General features: G+C 40.0%; 1 protein-coding gene across 2 annotated transcripts in view; it reads right to left on the bottom strand.

Moving 5' to 3' along the window:
* LOC120538901 (anthrax toxin receptor 1-like) overlaps nt 1-21820 on the bottom strand; it is a 223459-nt gene that overhangs the window by 139131 nt on the left and 62508 nt on the right. For both annotated transcript variants that reach the window (XM_039768487.1, XM_039768488.1), the window contains 4 exons: nt 21701-21799; nt 20329-20398; nt 8521-8599; nt 5758-5853 (listed from right to left, as the gene is read on the bottom strand). In XM_039768487.1, coding sequence (XP_039624421.1) covers nt 5758-5853; nt 8521-8599; nt 20329-20398; nt 21701-21799 — 344 coding nt within the window. The remainder of the gene's footprint in view (nt 1-5757; nt 5854-8520; nt 8600-20328; nt 20399-21700; nt 21800-21820) is intronic.

Raw genomic sequence — 21820 nt, 5'->3', positions numbered from 1 at the left:
ATTTATCATTAAAAAAAAATCTAATGTCAAAGTGAACACAAAATTCTACAATTTATTCTTAGTTAATTAGTCAGTCAGTCATCCAACCTGCTATATCCTAACACAGGGTCACGGAGGTCTGCCATTCCAAGCCAATACAGGAAACAGACCCGGGCAGGGCGCCAGCCCACCACAGGGCACAGACACACACACACACACACCAAGCACTTCTTTGGACTGTGGGAGGAAACCCATGCAGACACGGGGAGAACATGCAAACTCCACGCAGGGAGGACCTGGGAAGTGAACCCAGGTCTCCTTGCTGAGAGGCAGCAGCGCTACCCACTGCACCACCGTGCCACTCTTCCTTAGTTAATTATCAATATAAAATCAGAAAATGCTGGATTTTTTAAGTGCAGAGGCCTTAACCAGAAATCACTGAGTCGTCACTTTGGTTTATGTAAAGATGTGCCCTGTGAGTTCAGGTGTGACCCGACATTTGCGAGATAGACATATGAGCGCAGACAAAATAGCACCGATTAAAAGGCGGCGTCAAAATCGCGCCGACAAAATCGCAAAAGTTTCATTAAATATGAATTACTAGTTTAAATCATATATAATAATGTTTATTTTAGAAGTCAATATTATGAGACGCGGCATGCCATCAGCACGGTACACACATAGTCCTTAAGATCACGCCCTGCATATGTAGGAAGAATTGCAGCAAGAAGTCTTGATAGTTGAGCGTATTTAGACTTGCTGGCTGCCTGACTGCTGGTAATTCCGCTTGTATACGACGCGTTATGCCAACCCTTGACTGAGTTATTTGTTCGTGGCATGCCATCAGCAGTTATAACAGTTATAACCTAGCACATAATGTGTACATAATGCACACATATGTGTCCCACTCTCGTGGCCTCTCTCGCGATTTTGTCGGCGCGCATTTGTCGAAAACCAGTTAGCGGGTTTGTCGGCGGTCATTTGTCCGTCGCGGTTTTGTCGGGGCACATAGGCCTATGTCTATCGCGCTTTTGTCGGTGAACTGAGTTCAGGTTAAAACCCTAAAGCCATAAAAAGAATTCAGATGAAGACAGGCCACTCCAGTCATGGCGGTTCCTTACCAATCTCATGTAATCCTGTCCATTTAAGTGCTTAGTGCTTGGGAGAGGTGTAGTGCTAGGCAAGCTACGGCTTAAGGCCTCACTCTCCCTGTGGGCCTCACAAAGTTTTTTTTATGCTTTTAAAATTTTATTTAGTTTTATATATGTAATTAGTAAATACATTTATTCAAAACTTACTTGTATTTTTCACTTTAAATACCTTGCTTTGAAATAATTAAAAGGCATATATATGTTTTCAATTTCTTTGTGGCGACCCAAGGTCTTGTTTTTGTATGCACCTTCTGATGTAACTTTTTAACAAGGGGCCTCCGAGCTTTATGTAACTTAGGGCCTCACTAAGTCTGAATCCAGCACTGGAAAAGTGCCATATAAACAAGCCGTCATTATTTATTTAGTCAGAGGACTCTTGGGTCCTACCTTCAACTTCACTTTTTGGTAGTTTGTTCCTCTTATCTACAGACTTTTAAATGAAGACATATATCTTCACATGTGTGGTAAATGTACCCTTATTGGAGCAGCATGGCGGGCCAGTGGCCAGTTGCAGCCTCACAGTAAAAAGTCTGGGGTTTGTGTTCCCTGCATGGAGTTTGCATATTTGCTCTGTGTGCTCCAGGTTTCCTGCCACAGTCCAAAGACATGCTGGTTAGGTGACCTGGTGATGTTAAGTTGACCCCAGTGTATTTGCGTGTGTGTACCCCCTGTGATGGACTGGCACCCTGTTCAAGTATTGTTTGTGCCTTGTGCCTGATTAATTCTGGGATAAGCTCCAGCTACCCTGCAACTCTGCTCTGGATAAGTGGGTTACAAAAATGGATGGCTGGATGTACCCTGAGACTACTTCTATTTTACTGGGCACCCTCTAAACTTGCAGGCTCAGTGTTACATTCACCAGTAGCTGGGAGGTTCCACAGTTGGGTTCTCAGGTTCAATCTTGGGGTACCCCCTTGTTGCGACCAATTTCACAAATCAATGAATAGCTTAATTAGTTGCCCTATTTCTTCTCTTTATGGCATTCCAAAAATGTTGTGGTTTGCTTTTTGCATATACAGTAAAAGAAATTCAGAACTGTGCATGTCTTTGTCATACATTAAAACTGTCTTTTACCTTATTTTTAAATTCACCTTTTTCTATAGAATTTGTTCCAAATGCTGACAGTTTGTATCAAGCTGTGTAGAGAAAGGCAAAGATGGCACTAAATGCTAAAAGGGGGCACCTAAATTTGGCATTGCATTTGTTTATGCAGTAATTAGCAATAAAAGGCTTAAAAAATGAGCAAAATGTGAAGAAGCATGAGGAAGGCACACACAACAGCTTGCTACATTCCAATAAAGTTTAGCAGAAAGTGCAAAATAACAGCTTGCTTAATGAAGGGTACCATGAAGTTAAAAGCAGATGATGGTTGGGATGAACACCTGTACTGTAGGGGTCCACAGGATTAAACCTGAGACCCCCTGAATGGGGCCTTTACCTTCTCATTAGCACAGAAATGCACAGGACATTTAGGTAACTGCTTCATTTGTACCCGTGTCTGTGCTGCTTGTCACGAATTGTCTGCATTTGGGCACAATTAAGAATGCAAACTCCACTGAGGAAGGTGAATTACAGTGAAAAAGGATAAAAGAAAGTGAAACACTTAAAGACAGAGCAAAAATAGATATTTCTAAATTTCATCTCAATGTTGATATCACTTTTCTAAATGTGAAATATAAGAAAAGTAGGGCAGTTAATTAAACAATTAGACCATCGATATGTGAAAGCATTTGGGATGAAAACCAGGACCTCTGGGACCACATGGCTAGTATAAGCTCAAGTAAAAATCTACCGAAAAAGTAAATCCGGGAAAAGCTCCAATCGCAGGAAGGATGGACAAAAAGCGTCCAAGCACTGAGGAATCCCATAACCAGAAATGAAAACTAACGATTTGTTAATTGTGATTTGTGAGCCTAAGGCAGCTGATATAAGGACAGTTCTTTCAGGGAGGATTTTGGGTTGATTAAAGCAGGCCTGAGCCATCACTTTCAGGCAGAGGCACTGTGCACAGACGGAAAGAAAAGACTCTAATATAGTACCTTTTCATGCGATGTGCTTCTTGATCATTTCCTTAATAATGTCTTTCATTGATTTTCCTGTGATGCTTATAAAGCTTACTGTTCTTTGGGATGCCAGGGTTTCCCACTGCTGACATGTTCTCCTTGAACCCGGGACCTCAATAGCCATAGACCGAGATGGACTGGGCAATGAGGACTCACAACAAGAAGAGATGATGCAAGAAGTGCTTTTCATTCAACGCAATCACAAAGTACAAACAGTGCTGTGAAATTCTATTAATAAAGAATTTACTCTATTTAATCTATTCTATTAATAAAGAATTTACAATAAAAACTAGTGCTCTGTGTAAATAAATAAATAACCCAAGCAAGATAACAATGTGTGCTTCTCTTGCCCATAAGCCTTAGTGCCTCCATCTTCTTCTTCATCGTCATCATCTCTCAGCTCCAGCTCACTCATCAGGCATACAGAGACACCATTTTGCACCTCAGCTCATCACTGCTGGGACTCCCAAGCCCAGCTCCATCGTCTCAATACCATCCTTTTGCACCTGACTTCCCACTTCCTGCAGGGACAACTCCCGACCGCCATGCCTCCCCTGTCCTCCACGCCTTCTCATACTCCCGATCTCCATGCTCTGCTCCAGGGGTGGACAATGGCGGTCCTGGAGAGCCGCAGTGGCTGCAGGTTTTCATTCCAACCCAAATACTTAATTAGAAACCAATCCTTGCCAATCTCAGACCTTATTTAATTTTATGGCTTGTTAGTCTGCAATATAAGCTTCTTACAGCGTAGATTTTTTACTCTCCAAGGATATCACCCAAATGATTTGAAGCCTAAAACAGATCATTTTCAGTCTGTCACATTCTCTATTACATGTTTTATTGAAGCAAACACTCCATGATGAACACACACAGATGTAAATGAAAACAAACTGGATGGAGAACTGCTGGCTGCTTTGTCATTTACATTTTATTGCTAATAAGGAGCCATTAAAACAATGAATGCAGCTGTTTAAGATTGAAATTAGCAATCGACGGTGGGGAACCTTAACAAGCGAGACCACTAAAATAAAGCATCAGAATGTCGCTTAAGCAATAAGTGTTTCAGCAACAATAATTGTTTTCTCATTATGAATCTGGGTTGGAACAAAAACCTGCAGCCACTACGGCCCTCCAGGACAGCCGTTGCCCACCCCTGCTCTACTATATGAAACATTTTGTGTTCGCTTATGCTGATCTATCCCTGCCAGTCTCCTTGGACTCCTTTTATATTTGTGTAGGTGTGGTTTTCTAATTATGATCGGTGGGGCACTCATCTTGAACAGTTGAGCCAATTGCACCTGCATCTCAACAACCATTCAGCTTACCTCCACACCAAACACACCACAACTGACCAGCTCTGCGGCCACACACACCCACACACACCCACAGGGTCCAAGTCGCATTGTTTTTTATTCTTAAAACTTGTGCACTGCCACGGACCATTAACGCATGTCAGCAGTCTATATTCACTTGGATCAGCCATGTCATATAAGGGGATAACATCTGCTGTCTCCCAGCTTAAGTAATTTCCCTCTTGTGCAGTGCTGTTTAAAAGATAAAAATGAACATAATATATAAAGCCCCGTGTGTGTGTTGTTTGTTCTTTATACAACTCTTACAACTCTTTATATAATCTCAACAAACACTTACACACATATCCCACTTTGTCAGGAAGAGACAATAGACTACATTCAAACTCAACATTTTGACCTTTGGGGAGGTTGCTGCTGCTAGTGTTTTTTTTATATTGTAATTCATAACTTCCTTAAGCACTCCAGTATAAAGGTTATCTGGTTCTGGCAATTTGCTTGATTTCTGTCATTTTTAATCTAAGCAGCACATCTCTCTCTACTATTTACATTACATTCTCTAATATTTTCAAAATGACTTAATCCAATTCGGAGTTGCCTCAAGGTATCCTGTCCATCTCAGAGCCCACTCACACTCATACAGGACCAATTTGGGACTGCCAACTAACTTAACCTGGACATCTCTTGGTATGTGGGATGAAAATCGCAGTACTTGAGGAAACCGACAAAGACAAGAGCAGAATATGCAAACTACCACACAGATGAAACCAGGTGTAGGATTCGAACCCAAGAATTAGAAACAGTGAGACAGCAGTGCTAACCAGTGCACCAACATCTCTCCTACTTTATAATCCAAAATCAAAACAAAAGTGTACAGCAAACCAACATAATTCATATGTCTGACCACACACACCACTCAAGGAATACAAGCACAGACTTCTAAAACCTGGAATTCTGAAATATTTAAGATCCTCACTCACCTGTCTATCAACGTTTACACTCAATGAACATCTCACAGGTAACAAGAAGATGTGTAATAGTTATTGTCATTCTTTGAAATTAGTTGATTGGTCATACAACATGTGGAAAATTAAATTCCCAGTATGGTGTGTTTGAAAGTGAGCACAACATTAACAAATTATGTGTCCATTAAGAACTTTCGCATGTTAGAATCATTGTGTATTTCTGCATTGCTGTTCCAGTGACATTCTGGTGACAATATGCAATAATTAGTTAGGCCCATCATATACCTACCACTGTACAGCAGAGAGGCCAGAACCACCATAACAGCACCAGGGCCAACAGAATAAGAAGGATGAGGAGTGAAATTGCCAAGATGGTCCCATCAGACTGGAAGATAAGAGGATAAAATTATAAGCAGTTAGTCATACCACATGTCTCTAATGAGAATCATTAATATATTGCATGTGAAAAGAAGGTCAGTTATCCTACTTTGACCTATGTGACATTTTGGCTCTCTTCATGTATCACATACTTGTACATCTGGACTGCCTACAGTATGGCCAGCTATTGCATGCAAATGATTGAAAATAACAAAGAAAGAAGAAAGGGCTTTAAATTGCAATTTGCACTGAAACAGTTAAAGAAAACATTATTTTCACATATTTAATTTGAGTTGAATTCCTTGGAAGTACATGAGCCTTCTATGCCAAACAAAAAAAAAATTGGACCAGGGTGATTATAAACAAGAAACTAAAAAAGCCAACGCCAAAAAGTGAAGTAATACACTCCAGTCAGGGCGTAGAAAGTGTTAAATGTGGTAAATGAGTTGAAAGAAAGGCACGGGGAGAAGGTTCAAAGCGCAGCACCATCAGCATGAATCTGGTAAAGACCCTCAGAGACAAGATAACACATGGTAAAGTTCAAAGAGATGAAGTAAAGCATGACAAACTCGGCATATCTAAGAAAAGTGAAGTCATCTATGCCAAAACATGCAGAAGCAGAGAAGCGGAGGTAAAAAAAAAATTGCAAACTTATATAAATTACTGGATATCCATTACTAAATTTCCTAATCTGGTTATCGAGTTTAGGGTTGCAGGGAGACAGCATTGACACCTCTGGATGCAAGATAGACGCCCATCTCCAGTTAAGTTAACATGCACGTCAGCAGGATTTTGGGAAGAGAAACAGAGCAGGCAGAGAACAACTCATGGAGACGCAGCGAGAACACAGAAGCTCAACATAGACAGTGACTAGACTGGGATCTAACTCCAGGCCTCTGGAGCTGTGCTATACCTCCATGAAGTCCAGTGTGTTTAAATAGCAACTCATGAAAGCAATGAAGATGACAATGAAAGGATTTAAAGCAAAGGGAAACTATGAGCAACATTCTGAATTTCAACTAAGTACAAGTACAGCATTAACACTTCAGATGACTGAAGTGAACTAAGGCAGAAACTCAAGTGGATGCTTCAGAATGAAATATGGCAAAATATCAGTGAAGAGGTAAGACTGGTGTAATAAATCAAATATAAGTAGAAGAATGCGACATATGTGCTAAACACACCTAGTAGTCACCCATCTTCAACATTATTGTATAATGCACTCACTGAGCAAATTATTATGCACACTACTGTATACTAATAATGGCTAGGCTTCCATTTGCTCTCAAAACAGCCTCAGTTTTTCATGGCATGGATTCTACAAGATGTTTGAAGTATTCCTTTGATGTTCTGGTCCATGTTGACGTAATTGAATCATGTAATTTCTGCAGCTTTGTCAGCTGCACATTCAGGCTATGAACCTCCCAGTCCACCACATCCCAACGGTGTTCTATTGGATTCAGATCTGGTGACTAAGAAAGCCACTGAAGAACACAGAACTCATTGGCATGTTCATGAAACCAGTTTGAAGTGACTGTTGCTTTGTGACATGGTGATTTAGCATGCTGGAAGTACCCATTAGACGATGTGTAAATTGTGGCTAGGAAAAGATGCATCTGGTCAGCAACAACACTCAAATAGGCCACAACATTCAAGCAATAATTGATTGGTATTAATGGGCCCAAAGTGTTTCATGAAAACATTCCTTGCACCATTACACCACCATCAACAGCCTGAACTGTTAACACAAGGCATGTTGAGTGCACGGATTCATGCTGTTGGTGCCCAATTCTGACCCTACTATCTGTGTGCCACAGGAGAAATCAACATTCACCAGTTCAGGCTGTTTGTCCGATTCTTTGATCTCCAAGTTTTGGTTTGTCTCTGCCCACTGTAGCCTCATTTTTCTGCTCTTGGCTGACAGAAAGTGAAACCTGGCATGGTCTTCTGTTGTTGTATCCCATCTGCCTCAAGGATTCACGTGTTGTGCATTCTGGGATGCTTTTCTGCTCACCACAGTTGTACAAATTGGTTATCTGAGGTACTGTAGCCTTTCTGTCAGCTGGAACCTGTCTGGCCATTCTCCACTGACCTCTCTCAAGGTGTTTCTGTCTGCAGAACTGCCATGGGATCTTTTTGTTTTTCTCACTATTCTGAGAAAGCTCTAGGTACTGTTTGTGTATGAAAATCTCAGGAGATCAGCAGTTACAGAGATGCGCAAACCAGTCCATCGGGTTCCAGCAATCACACCAAGGCCAACATCACTGAAATCACAAATTTTTCCCCATTCTGGTGCTTGATGTGAATGTTAACTGAAGTTTCTGACCTGTACTTGCATGAATGTTTGCATTGTGCTAATTAGACAATTGAATGGATAAGCAGGTGGACAGATGTTCCTAAAAATTTACTCAATGAGTGTACAGATACAACTTTTTTGTTTCTTGTATGTTTTTATCTGCTGGTTAATAGAAGATAAATGAAATATATGGGAGTAGAGAAAATACAGATTTAAACATATCTAAGAACAATCCAAAGAGGTGTCAGTTATTGTTCTGAATCCCCATTAAGCAGGCCAGCCCACAGCCAGACCACCATTCCTATAAGAGAACACTAATGCTATGAAAATCTTCTAATTGCTTTTACAGTGAGCAACGTATAGAGCTAAAATACTCACACAGCGTACTGTAGAGATGATGACAGAGCTGTAGATGAAGCTGAGTCCGTCATTCATGCTGACATGGAGTGAGGCCTCTCTAAAAGAAAGAAGGTGAGAGATGAATATTGAACAGGATGGCATGATAATACAGTATAACAGAGCATCAAACAAAATCACATGTTGGGCTGACACGTTTCATGCTTTCCTCTGTTTGAAAACTCACTTTACACACTGCCTTAAACTGAGCCTGGAATTATGAACAAAGAGCAGAAACTAACCTGGGGGAGAGGCCATTTTAGAGTGGGGCACACACAATCACATCTGCAGAGCTGAAATTCTGAAAAAGCCGGCAAGGTGCCATTCTGAGTATTTGGGATAATCTTTCTGAGCCAGTTTTAAATGGTCACTTCTATACAACCATCCGTTTTCTTAATATGCCTTCTCGATTAAATAGGGCAGAGGAGATTTCATTATAACTATTTTGAAAATTAAAAACATTAAAAGTTTAAGCTGTTAATGTGAATATGGAGGGAGAAGCACAATGAGGAAACTGATACTGAAACCTTTGGTCACAGCTAGTTTGACGGAGTGTGAATGTGTGCAATAGTGTGCCCTGCTATAGACCAAAGTGTAATGGATGACTGGACAGTCTGTTATGCATCAATGAATAATAACGGATATTAATGGAGATGTAGAGCCCATATTGTATACTGCTAATATGCCTTTACTGATCAGCACCGGTTCTTATGCCTTAAACTTGGCCATTTCCAGAACTACAGCAATGACATTTTTACGCTTAAAATGGTCTTACTAATAATAGACAGATTTCAAAGTTTCTTTTCAAAACACAACATTGTCTGTAGCTTTTGACTTACAGTCTACTTCTAGACACTCACATGAGAATCAATGGTAACATTCTCTGAACTAAAACTGCTACTACTCTAAAACTGCTTAATCCAGTTGAGGGTCAATAAGAGGCCAGAGTCTCACCCTGGACATAGAGCTGGTAGGTTAAATAATGAAAAATTATATTAGACAAATTGACAAGAACAGGCCTTTCAGCCCAGCAAAGCTCATCAATCCTATCCACCTCAATTCTCTAAAATAACTTCAAGTTGAGTCTTGTATGTATGCCGCACTACTGGATCGCTTATTCCATGTGTCTGTGGTTCTCTGTGTGAAGAAAAATTTTTTAACATCTGTGCAAAATTTACCCTTAACAAGTTTCCAACAGCATTGCCGTTTCTTGATGAACTCATTTTAAAATAACAGCCTTGATGCACTATACTAATTCCTTTCATAATTTTAAATACTTTAACTCTAAATTTCTGTGTGCTTAATCTAAAAAGGCTCAGCTCTTTTAATCTTTCCTCATAATTCATCCCCTGTTGCCCTGGAATAAGCCTAGTCACTCTTCTCTGGACTTTATGTCCTTTATGTAGCCTGGAGACCAAAACTGCACACAGGACTCCAGATGAGACCTCACCAGTGTGTTATAAAGCTTGAGCAGAACCTACTGTGACTTGTACTTCTGGAAAAGCCATGGAGAACGTTATACTGCCTGTAACATCGTTCAACATGACCGGTTTGGTGGTGGGTCAGTGATGGTCTGGGGAGGCATATCCATGGAGGGACGCACAGACCTCTACAGGCTAGACAACGGCACCTTGACTGCCATTAGGTATCGGGATGAAATCCTTGGACCCATTGTCAGACCCTATGCTGGTGCTGTAGGTCCTGGGTTCCTCCTGGTGCACGGCAAGTTCCGTCTTCATGTGGCGAGAGTATGCAGGCAGTTCCTGGAGGATGAAGGAATTGATACCATTGACTGGCCGCCACTTTCGCCTGATCTAAATCCAATAGAACACCTCTAGTACATTATGTTTCAGACACCACCAGATTGCACCTCAGACTGTCCAGGAGCTCAGTGATGACCTGGTCCAGACCTGGGAGGAGATCCCCCAGGACACCATCCATCGTCTCATTAGTTGTGTTCATTTTTTATATGATATAAGTAATATATTTTATCTTGTACATGGTTTGCTGCAAACTCGAAGACCGGCCCGGCGACAAAAACTCTAGCTAATCCAGTGTATAATTGATTATATAACAAGAGATGTTACTAGACATATAATTACATTGCTTAGGCTACCAAAAAAAATCAGTGCTGATTAAAAAAAAATCACAGGTGACAAAAGCAGAAAGGTGATTTCTTAATTATCAGTATTTACATGCACAAGTATGAAAAACAAAAGTTCTTGTCACCATGAATTGGCAAATAAGCATGACGCCCGTGAGAATTTTCTTGTGTTTTATAAACATGTTTTAGTCAAAGTGACATTTTATTTAAAGGTATCTCTTTTATAAATATGTTTAGTCCACCGGATGCTCTATTTATAGGCTTCTGATACCTTATTGCACATAGAAGTGTGATTCTTTTATGCTTTGCTGTGCGAAGGACCAGCGTTCCGTGTGCTTGTTGCCTCGCGCCCAGTGCTGCCATAATAATAATAACGCTGGTATTTTTACTTCAGTAAGATAAGTATTGTGTTAGGTTACTCGTTATTTTAAAACAGTAATCGGACTACATAACACATACTTTTAATGTGTCACCCTACTGCTCTCGAGTTTGTGTTCCTTATCTTAGCACAGTACATTTAGCTCATCAACATAAATTTAGTGATATTTTAAATATCAAAACTGATCATTTCAGCCAAGAGAATGAATAATGCAACTGTCCAAACATTTGCCTCTGGAAATGTGTTTTCTAGATGCTTCTGCCTAATGCTGATGAAAGCGTGCGGAAAGAAAAACCTGCACAGACTGCAACGGACATACGCAGACTACACAATCCTTAACAGTAATCTGGCTGAGGGTTTACATGGCCACATAATCAGGTTATTCATGGAGAGATCCACTTCTGTTAAACCAGTTTCTCCGTAACCTGATTTCTCAAACCAAAAAAAGGGTTTACATGGCATTTTAGATGTCAGGTTTCTGTGAATAATCAGGTTACTGAAGTGCATACAAACACACTAATTGTGTGGATACGTTGGAATTTAGTTCTCTTAACTATTTTACTTCATGGTTTCGTAAATCTGTTTGTATTTGTTAATTCTACACTATTTGATTGAATGGGAATGTATGGCATAACTAATACAAGTTGATTCAATTATTTTTTTGAGTGATGTAGCTATTAAACAAAAATATTCACGTTGACTTTACTCAGAAATGAGCATGTTGAATTGCTTTTCATATCGTTTGCCAGTACAACTTGTGTGTCATATTTAGAAGTATAACTTATGTGTTTTATATATCATATTCAGCAACAAAAAATAAGTTCTAGGCTATATTGCCAGCAACCAGTTTTCTTAGATAGATTGTGGTCAAAATTAACATGTTTTTAAGCTTTACATTTTTGGGAAGATGTGCAATTACATACAGTAGTTACTTTAGCATGATTCAAATGAAAAAATGAGCATTTTGTAGGCTCAATAAACTGTATCTGTTCTAAATATCTATATCTGTAATACAGTTGACTTCTTGGAGTTGGTTGGTCCCGGGAAATGAGAATGTCACAAAGCAATGTTGCCAAGTGGGCAGCCCAATACAATAATGGGATTTTTTTTTTCTTTCTTCTATTTGAGAAAGGAGGTGTGGGCAGAGTAACGCTTTGGGATTTTTCTGGAATGTTTGTGCAGTTTTTCAGTTATTATTCTTGATAAAAAATGCCTAATCTACATAAATATAGTTAATTATATAGATATATATATAGATATATTATAATAAAGACTTCTGGGGATGTCCACTCATTTACACAGTGTCAAACAAAAATCAAGATTTTGTACACACATAAAAGTAACACTTTGATTGTCAAAGATCTGTGCAGTTATGAAAGTGTCTATGGGATTAGTGTGTCTTCAGTCATCTGGAAAACACATCTAGTACCACCAGAGCACACATGTCTTTGCCAGGTGAAGACGGGAGGCTATGTCATGTATTATTTATATCGTTTGGTGTAATTTGTTACATGGCTGTCTGCTTTGGCTTGTAAAGTTTGGAGAGTCCTACTAACTATGCAGTTGGGGCTGCTACAAAACACAGAACTGACTTAATAATGTGAATGAGTAATTTTTAACATATTTTTGATAATACGCAAAGAAAACTGTACATTAGATCTACACATTCGGTTTATATTAGGCCATCTTAATTCCATTAAATGGAAACTTTATTAAGCAGACCCAACAGCTTGTATTTTTTCAATAAACCCTTGTTGTAATAACAAGAGATGGCAATGTTAGATGTACACATTTGTTTTATATTAGACCTATTTCATTTAAATGGAAATATGTGTCATAATTTTATTTAGGAGATCCAAAAACTTATTATTTTCAGTGTGGAAATAGTTTGTTATTTGACTTGGAAAAAAAAAGAATTCAATTCAGGAGTGCGAAACCCTGCAATAAAAACACCCAGCTTTACATATGTACATATTCATATACTTTATTGGTTTTATTCTGGCAACACTTGAGAAACAATAAGTTACATTTCTTTCATTTGTCCAGTTTAGGAGCACTGGTAGCTGAAGTTACCTGCTCGTGGTCACACACTGGCAGTAACATGATTTGAACCCACAACCTTCAGACTGTAAAATCCAAAGTTTTCACCCCTGTGCCACACTGCCATCCTTTCAGTTTATCTGAATCAATTTAAATATTGAAGCAATGTTTACCACTTACCCATTTTAGTCTACTGTATTACAGCACTGTTAACAATTCCTTTTTTACAGATACAGTGGAACCTTGGTTGTCGAATGATTCTCATCTCAAGCAAATCGGTCCCACAACATATTATTTAAAAAAAAGCACACCAGTTTCCAAACAGAATCTCGGTTCCTGAACAGGCAAACCAGCGACCACGTGCTCTGCAGGCTGAGATGAGTGGTGGGAGAGCGTCAGTCACACCACAGTCTCTGCTCAGTAGATAGATAGATAGATAGATAGATAGATAGATAGATAGATAGATACTGTAGATAGATAGATAGATAGATAAGGCACTATATGATAGATAGATAGATAGATAGATAGATAGATAGATAGATAGATAGATAGATCTGAAACGCACTATATATTAGATAGATAGATAGATAGATAGATAGATAGATAGATAGATAGATAGATAGATAGATAGATAGATAGATAGATACTTTATTAATCCCAAGTATAGACTCCTGCTCAAATTTGCAGTGCCTTTTCTTGATTTTCTTTGAGTTTTGTTGATTATTCATATAAATTATTGTTAAATAAGCCACCATGGGGCCAAAGAAGGATTGTTATAGCAACAAAGCAAAAAAACAGTTGTTAGACCCACGATACAGGTGAAAGTTTCAAGCAGAGAGAAAGTGGTGTCAAGCGACACAAAAACAGAAGAGAAAAAGACTCAAAAAGGACAGTTTCCTGATGTTTGCATGGAATGGGACCATCCATCCATCCATCCATCCATCCATCCTCTTCCGCTTATCCGAGGTTGGGTCGTGGGGGCAGCAGCTTAAGCAGAGAGGCCCAGACTTCCCTCTCCCCAGCCACTTCTTCCAGCTCTTCCGGGAGAATCCCAAGGCGTTCCCAGGCCAGCCGGGAGACATAGTCCCTCCAGCGTGTCCTGGGTCTTCCCCGGGGCCTCCTCCCGGTTAGACGTGCCCGGAACACCTCACCAGGGAGGCATCCAGGAGGCATCCTGATCAGATGCCTGAGCCACCTCATCTGACTCGTCTCAATGCGGAGGAGCAGCGGCTCTACTCTGAGCCCCTCCTGGATGACTAAGCTTCTCACCCTATCTTTAAGGGAAAGCCCAGACACCCTGCGGAGGAAACTCATTTCAGCCGCTTGTATTCACGATCTCGTTCTTTCGGTCACTACCCATAGCTCATGACCATAGGTGAGGGTAGGAACATAGATTGACCGGTAAATTGAGAGCTTTGCCTTACAGCTCAGCTCCTTTTTCACCATGTCAGACCGATCCAGAGCCCGTATCACTGTGGACGCTGGACTGATCCATCTGTCGATCTCACGCTCCATTCTTCCCTCAAGATACCCCAAGATACTTGAACTCCTCCACTTGGGGTCACCACCTATGGGAGGGGCCAAGGAGGTCGGGTGCAGTGTGAGTTGGGTGGTGGCCGATGGCAGGGACCTTAGCGGTCCGATCCTTGGCTACAGAAGCTGGAAGGGGACTCCCCTTCCAAATAATGATATCTTTCCCCTTCCCCTTCCTCACCACCTTCCACTTACTCCATCAATTCTCCTCTATACAGGTTAGGTGAAGTTAATTTTTCATCTGTATTTTATCTATTTATCGTGTTGATTCATTTTGTGTAAGATTTTATGCATTTTCATTGTTTTGTATACAATTGTTTGCATGAAGTACTGTTATAAAGGTTTAAATAAGCAATCATCTGGGGTTTGGGAATGGATTAGTCCATAAATTCTTATGGGAAAATGTTTTCAGTTTTCAATCAAATAGCCTTAAGGAATGAATTATGTACGACGATTGAGGCTCCACTGCAAATCGCATATCAAAGTTAAATCTTATGTTGGTTTCAAGATGAAGTGACTACTGCAATGCTTTATTCAAAGTGTTCCATTTGTAGTGTATGCTATGCCACGACTCGTATCTGTAAGCTAGGAAGTTTGACCACATAGCTCCCATCATGATGTGCCCACGTTGGTTTCCAAGAAAGCAGACAGGTGACCCCCAAATCCTCATTTTCCTGCATATTTGGAAATGGCTTTCCTCCTCAATGTCTAGTAACTCCCAAGTGTTTTCCTAAGCCCCACTGCTTGTTGCTCTTAATCCAAACATGAATTCCCATTTGATTTTTGGGATTATAGGAGAAAACCTGATACAAACACAAGAAAGTATAAAAAACAAAAATGAATGAAACAACCGAGCTGACAGACAGACAGACAGCAGCGCTAATCGCTGTGCTAGTGTGCATTAGATGGGGACACAAGGATGGAAAATCCAAAAGGAACTTAGATTCATTGAATAATCCTTTTATTGCTATTCAAGACGGCCTCACCAACAAGTGTTTTTAATATTCCGCCTTATCACAAAGAGGATCGTTTGATGGTTACACAAATCATAACCAAGCATGACATTTTGCTATCTTTTACCAGGTGGAGTCACCTGCTTCGAATTACAAGTGAACTATTTTACTGGCAAAGATCAAAGATAACGTTTGATATTACATTCAGGCCTAAAGGTATTATGTTAAACTACTTAAACTAAAAAGTAAACCCCTTCGAAGGATATTCAGGCTCACATCTGTGATCCCAAATGACCAAAGCAATCTTTATTATATTTAGTGTCTTAGAAAAATCCCTCTTTTTCTTAATGCAACAACTAAAAAGAAGGCTTTTAATAGTTTTATGTTTGTCCATTTAAATGCTATTTTTGTGTAGTCTAAATTTAGATTACCATCACAAACTTTCAAATCTTTATATATAATACGCTACCGTGGCTGTCCGTTTGTCTATCCAGGATTTTAAATCGCCTGTAGCTCGCAAACCGTTTGACCAATTGACCTGAAATTTGGAACACATACACTATGTGACACCTATTATCCGCTTTCAGGGTGATGATTGACCTCCAAGTTTATTCCTCTTTTTATTATTATTTTCTTTTATTGTAGAATCAATTCTTGGCAGCAGCCAGCAGGGCAGCCATGCGGCGTCATGTGTACGAGCGCCATTCTCATCCCTACCACCTTCGCCGTCACTTCCCCTACCTCTTCATATCTTAAATCATTCTTGAGACAGTTTGAAGACTTAAGTGCCGGCTTAAGTGAAATATTAAGGAAAACGTATGTGCAACACAAACACTGACTTAATCAGTTTTAATGCGAAAAGAGGCCAACAAAAGAAGAGAAGAAGTGGGCTGCTAGGGTGGAGAAAGGAACAGCTGCTCAGGAAACAGCAAGTGCATCAACCTCTGAGCAAACGAATGCTAAACATACAGAGAAAGAGGATAAAACTAGGAATGCTCACATCAAGTGTATTCACTGCACGTTATCTGGTATTTAATAATCAATTAAGAACATAGAGTAAAGGGAATTATGTTCCATTCAGGAGGTTCAGAAAATGCAAACATGGAGGCAGGGGAACAACAGCACTTGTCTTGTGAGGGGCACAGGACGGACTGTGCAGAAACTCCTTGTTTTTGAAACTGCGTCATCAGTAACGACATTGACAAGAGCAACGGCAACAACTGCATAAGACTACATAGGAAACACATAATGACTTCAACTGAGCAGGATGCTATAGAGATCAGATCTCCTGTCCTCTGGTGCCCCACTGCACAATAAAAGCAGCTTCTCCCGCCCCAGTCAGAGTTCAGTTATTCCCACGTGACTGACTGAGTGGTCCTTTTAAAGTTAGAGAAATTACTTACTTATGCTCATCGATGTACCAAGAAAGACTGAACGGTCCATCAATTGGGAGTTTGTGCATCATGTGAGTTTTTCAGATGTCATCAATGCCAACTACAAAAGCTCAGAGGTTTACAGATGAATGCAGTAAGATAGGATCTGTCATTTACTGTATTCATTTTACATGATGTTAAAAGGATATTTTGTTACACTTGGCTCTTAGAGTTACAAAATACGAGCTGATGATATTTTGCATTTGGCTTGAAACGTAAAACAAAATACACACTGGTAATGTTTTGTATTTCAATTGAAATATTAGGAAGTTCTCGTTAATAATATTCTGGGTTGCTAAATGGTCAATACATTATGTGGCTGAAATGGGGGCCTTGGCATGTATCATGGTGTCCCTCCGTGGATAGACATTTATTAATTTTACATGACATTAAAAGCAAGTGCTAACGAATGGAACTCACAACATGCTTATTGATCGCTCCATTTTCAGTACTCACATCTTCCATTTAAAGCAACAGCTTATGCCAGCAACATGCCAGGTACCATGTCACCATAGGCCACATTCACCCATCCCAACACCTCAAACGGGAGTCACCACCTGCTGGAACATGGGCAGTAGCTGCCACTGACAAATGGCTCGGATTTGAAATCTCATTTTATGAAAACATTTCTCGTGAATGTTCCACATGTAATACAAAACTAATTTCTGGCACATACTGTAGAATCTGTGGATTACACAGGTGGCATTTATACGCTGCCATGGCATCAAGTCTTATCCAAGAGCACATACTGTACATTAACAATAAAAAACTCATAGGGAGACCCTTGCTTAAAGGTGAAAATACTTGACATTTATTATTTGCTTGTTTTAATGTTCCGGCGTGTGACTCTGAACTCCACTCCATTCCATTTAGAATTCCAGTAAATATGTTATCATCCTTTGTAAAGGCATAAATCTGCAAATATTTAATAATCAATCAGAGATAAATAGAGAAGGACGTTTCATCCGGGACTGCCACAGCTAACAGGCCGTGAAGTAGTGTACAAAGCAGTGACTATTATATTAATGCTTACATTTTACTAAGCTTATGATCATTAAGACCATCCCATTTTCTGTTGATTATCGTAAGCACTGATACTAATAGTTGTTACTGTGTTCATAAGAATTACTTTTGAACACTTTAAAATCACTTCAGTTTTTGTCTAAATTTTATTTTTTTTGGTCAGACACCCCTATATATGATTTACCGTTTGACTCGTCTTGATCTCTAGTTTCTAGTTGTCAAGCTTATTGGGGTTCCCCCTATTTTGGGTCCTCTATACCCGATAAGCCCTCATTTTAGGGCATTTTGGACCATATTTGAGGCAGGAAATTACCCCTTAATGATTAAGAATAAACCAATAGATGTCTTCAGCAAAAATGATCAGAAGGACTTGAAGTTGTGCAAACACATCAACCAACCCCAGGAGTTCACCAGCTAATGGGATATGAGGGGTCAAAGTGACTTCTTTTCACAAAGCTTTGAAATAATGGGGACCAGTAATAGAGAGATGTAGAGTGTCATTTCATGATATTTTGGCGTTGCTGATCATGAATACGACAATATATTTGATAACTGATTCTTTATTTTCGAAAAGTTCAAAATGACAAATTGCAACCATATACATGTGAGGGATCCCAAGGTCAGTGATTATGAATGTGAGGTTGCTTACTTTTTGAACAAATGACAAATTTATATTACAACTGAGAATATTTAAGCTTTAAACATTTAAATTATAGCACACACTTGAACTTTTTAGCTGTTTTTGTTTATGTTATAATGTTTATTTATTATTGTTTATTATTTTGTTTATTCTACCTGAAGAAGCAAATCGTGACATTTCTTATGCACACCCCAAATTAGGGTGGCTTATGCCAATTCAGACTTTTTCTTCTGTCAATGTGACACATGCCTGAACACTGCAGGGTGCCATAAATATGCTGTGTCTTTGTGCAGAGACCCTTCTCACTCCTGATCCGGGAAGGCTGAAGGGCCACTTTCCTATTCTCCACCCTTCATTGGCTTCCTGTTTCATTTAAATGTGCTGCCGTTTCTCATTTTATGCCTTAATCAAATAAATGTAAAATTCTAAGTAAAAATTATTAACTTCTTATAGACTTTGTTCTTTTGTTTATTTTAAAATACTTTTTTTAAAGTCACTTGCTAGCAAGTGGAAACAATGCTGATATAGCTACCCTCTGGAATATTTACTGTTCTTTGCTCCTGTCCCTACACTTTCATAATGGCCTCTATTTAAATGGAATCTTAGGAACAGAATGTACAGAAAAGAGTAAAGAAAAAAATGTCTAACTTAAAAAGATAAATTAATGAGAGTAGCAAAAATCATTTGTTGTGTTCAGATTAACAAAGCCCAGACACGTGGGAAATCTGAAGTTACTTCAGGGTCACAGCCACATATGATTAGCAAGCTTAAATGAGAAAGACATTTTAGAAGAAAGCAGAAAAACATACTGGCAAAATGTGCATAAATTAAATAAACCCTACTGGGAATTTTTGGATTAACATCACAAAGAATCGAATCAGGAATCTCATTAAAAGTGGGAAGTGATTGGAATGAAAAGCTGCTGCCACTGCAGCCCACTAGGACTAAGGTGAAGTCTTTTCTGTTTTAATGGGGCTTATACAGCCATTACAAAGGTAACATTACAATAAGAACTATTTCTTCCAGCCTTTTCCTCCTTATCTACTGTGGCATCTGGCCGGGACGCCCAGGAGGACCGGAGGAGGGCTTGTACCTCCTCCAGACCGCGAGGGGGCGACCGCCCTGGTTATGTTGGGGGCCAAGGGTAAAGGACTTGGAAGCCCAGCCCTGTAGGGACCTGTGGCCACCACCAGGCGGCACCCCGGTGCCTGAACAATCCTGGTGTGGCGGAAGTGCTGGGGGGAAGAAGACAGGGGACACCTGGAGGGCTTCCGGGTGCGCAGCCGGCACTTCCGCCACACTGGGGTGTGTCTGCGGAGGAGTGCCGGGAAGCAGCTGGAGCCCATCCGGGTTCCTATTTAAGGGGCCGCCTCCCTTCAGTCGGGAGCAGAAGTCGGGAGCTGGAGAGAGGACTGGAGGCGGCCAGAAAGGCTAAAAGACTGTGTGTGAGAGGCCCGGACTTTGGGGGAATCGGTGCAGGAAGCACTGGGGTTTGAGTACACGTAGAACTGTAAATATTGTACATAATAAAGGGTGTGTTGGGTGAACATAAGATGTCCGTCTGTCTGTGTCCGGGTTCAAGTTCACACTACTGATTCATTTCCTGAACTTGCAATATCCAGTATGAGGTCATGGAGAGCTACCCCAGTGGCATTAACAGTATCATTAACAGTCTTTTCACTTACGTGCCAACTTCTCGTAGGATGGGAGCAGGGCAGAGTAAGTAAGTGTCTTCTACAACAAGGGGTCTTTCCACTAGAAAAGCCAAATACAACAGTTAAGTTCATATTTACATTTTCTTTTAGAACACAACTGAGTTATTATTAATCCATACAAACATGTTTAGTGACTGCTTTTCAAGCCCACTTTCCTGTTTTAGGTTGTGGCTAAGTAAAACCCATTCTAGCCTGTTATGAGAGACAAATCCATCTGCCAAATAACAAATGATTCAGAAGATTCAGCCCATGTCTTCACAAAAACCCATACAAACATTGGGGGCATACAAACTTCAAACAGATGACATCCCAGCTAGGAAGCAATGCACAGGAGGGTATCACCCTGCCAGCTGAAGAAAATTCAAGTTGTAAAATCAGGGCAGTCACTTTACTACCTTATATATAACCAAAACCTTGGGGTGGAGTGGTGGCTCTGAGGCTAAGGATCTGCGCTGGTATCCTGAAGGTTGCTGGTTCAAATCCCCATCACTGCCAGAAGAGATCCTACCCTAATGGGCCCTTGAGCAAGAACCTTAACCTGTAATTGCTCCAGGGGCGCTGTACAATGGCTGACCCTGTGCTCTGACCCCATGGGATATGCAAAAACTAACAAATTCCTAATACAAGAAATTGTATAAGACGAAATACTGAACTATTCTTGATGTTGCTGCTGAGAACCTGATGTTTTAATCCTAGATCAGGATACTCTTTAATTGTTCAATTATTTTGTATTTTTTATAAGCTCTTTTGACGTAGGAAGTTTCCACAATGGTATGAAATGTGCACATTTAGAAAACCTAAACTATTAATATGACATGGGTCACACACTCCTAGCATCGGCATAGAATGGTGGTGCCCAATGTTAAAAACACATAGGAACAACAATAAATATAATAAATGGATTCCTTGGCAATCAAAATTCCACAAACTATACTCAAATCATTTTTAATGGCCAAGGAAAAGCTGTAAAAAATTGAACTCATAAGCCCAACCATAACACCTCCACACATAGCAACTCTCACTCATACCTGGCCTCCTCAGTTAACCTAACATGCATATCTTAGGGATGAAGGAACAAACCAGAGAACCTGGAGAGAACTGTGCACAGATTTTACACCGACAATACACTAAAACCTGAAGTCAGATGCTCAGAGCTATGAGTCAACATTGCTAACCTCCATGCCAACATTACTCCTTGATGTCAAACAAATGTTACAAGTGAATTAAGCACACATCAGAATTAGGAGCTGCTGAACCAAAAGTGCCAGCAACTGAAATGAAACCAAAATCTTAAGCCATCAGGGAAGAGGCTATGATTATAATAAAAGGAATTAATACTTACTGAGAGTGACGGTGTCATTGATTCGAAAACTGCACAGGACCTTCTCAACATTGCGAGCATGGAGAAATCCATTCCCTCGAATGACTACTTGAAATGACTCTGTTCACATGAGGCGTGAAA

This window comes from Polypterus senegalus, chromosome 11 (genome assembly GCF_016835505.1).
Source record: "Polypterus senegalus isolate Bchr_013 chromosome 11, ASM1683550v1, whole genome shotgun sequence".
NCBI classification, from domain to species: domain Eukaryota; kingdom Metazoa; phylum Chordata; class Cladistia; order Polypteriformes; family Polypteridae; genus Polypterus; species Polypterus senegalus.
This window is presented reverse-complemented; position numbering and strand designations above follow the sequence as displayed.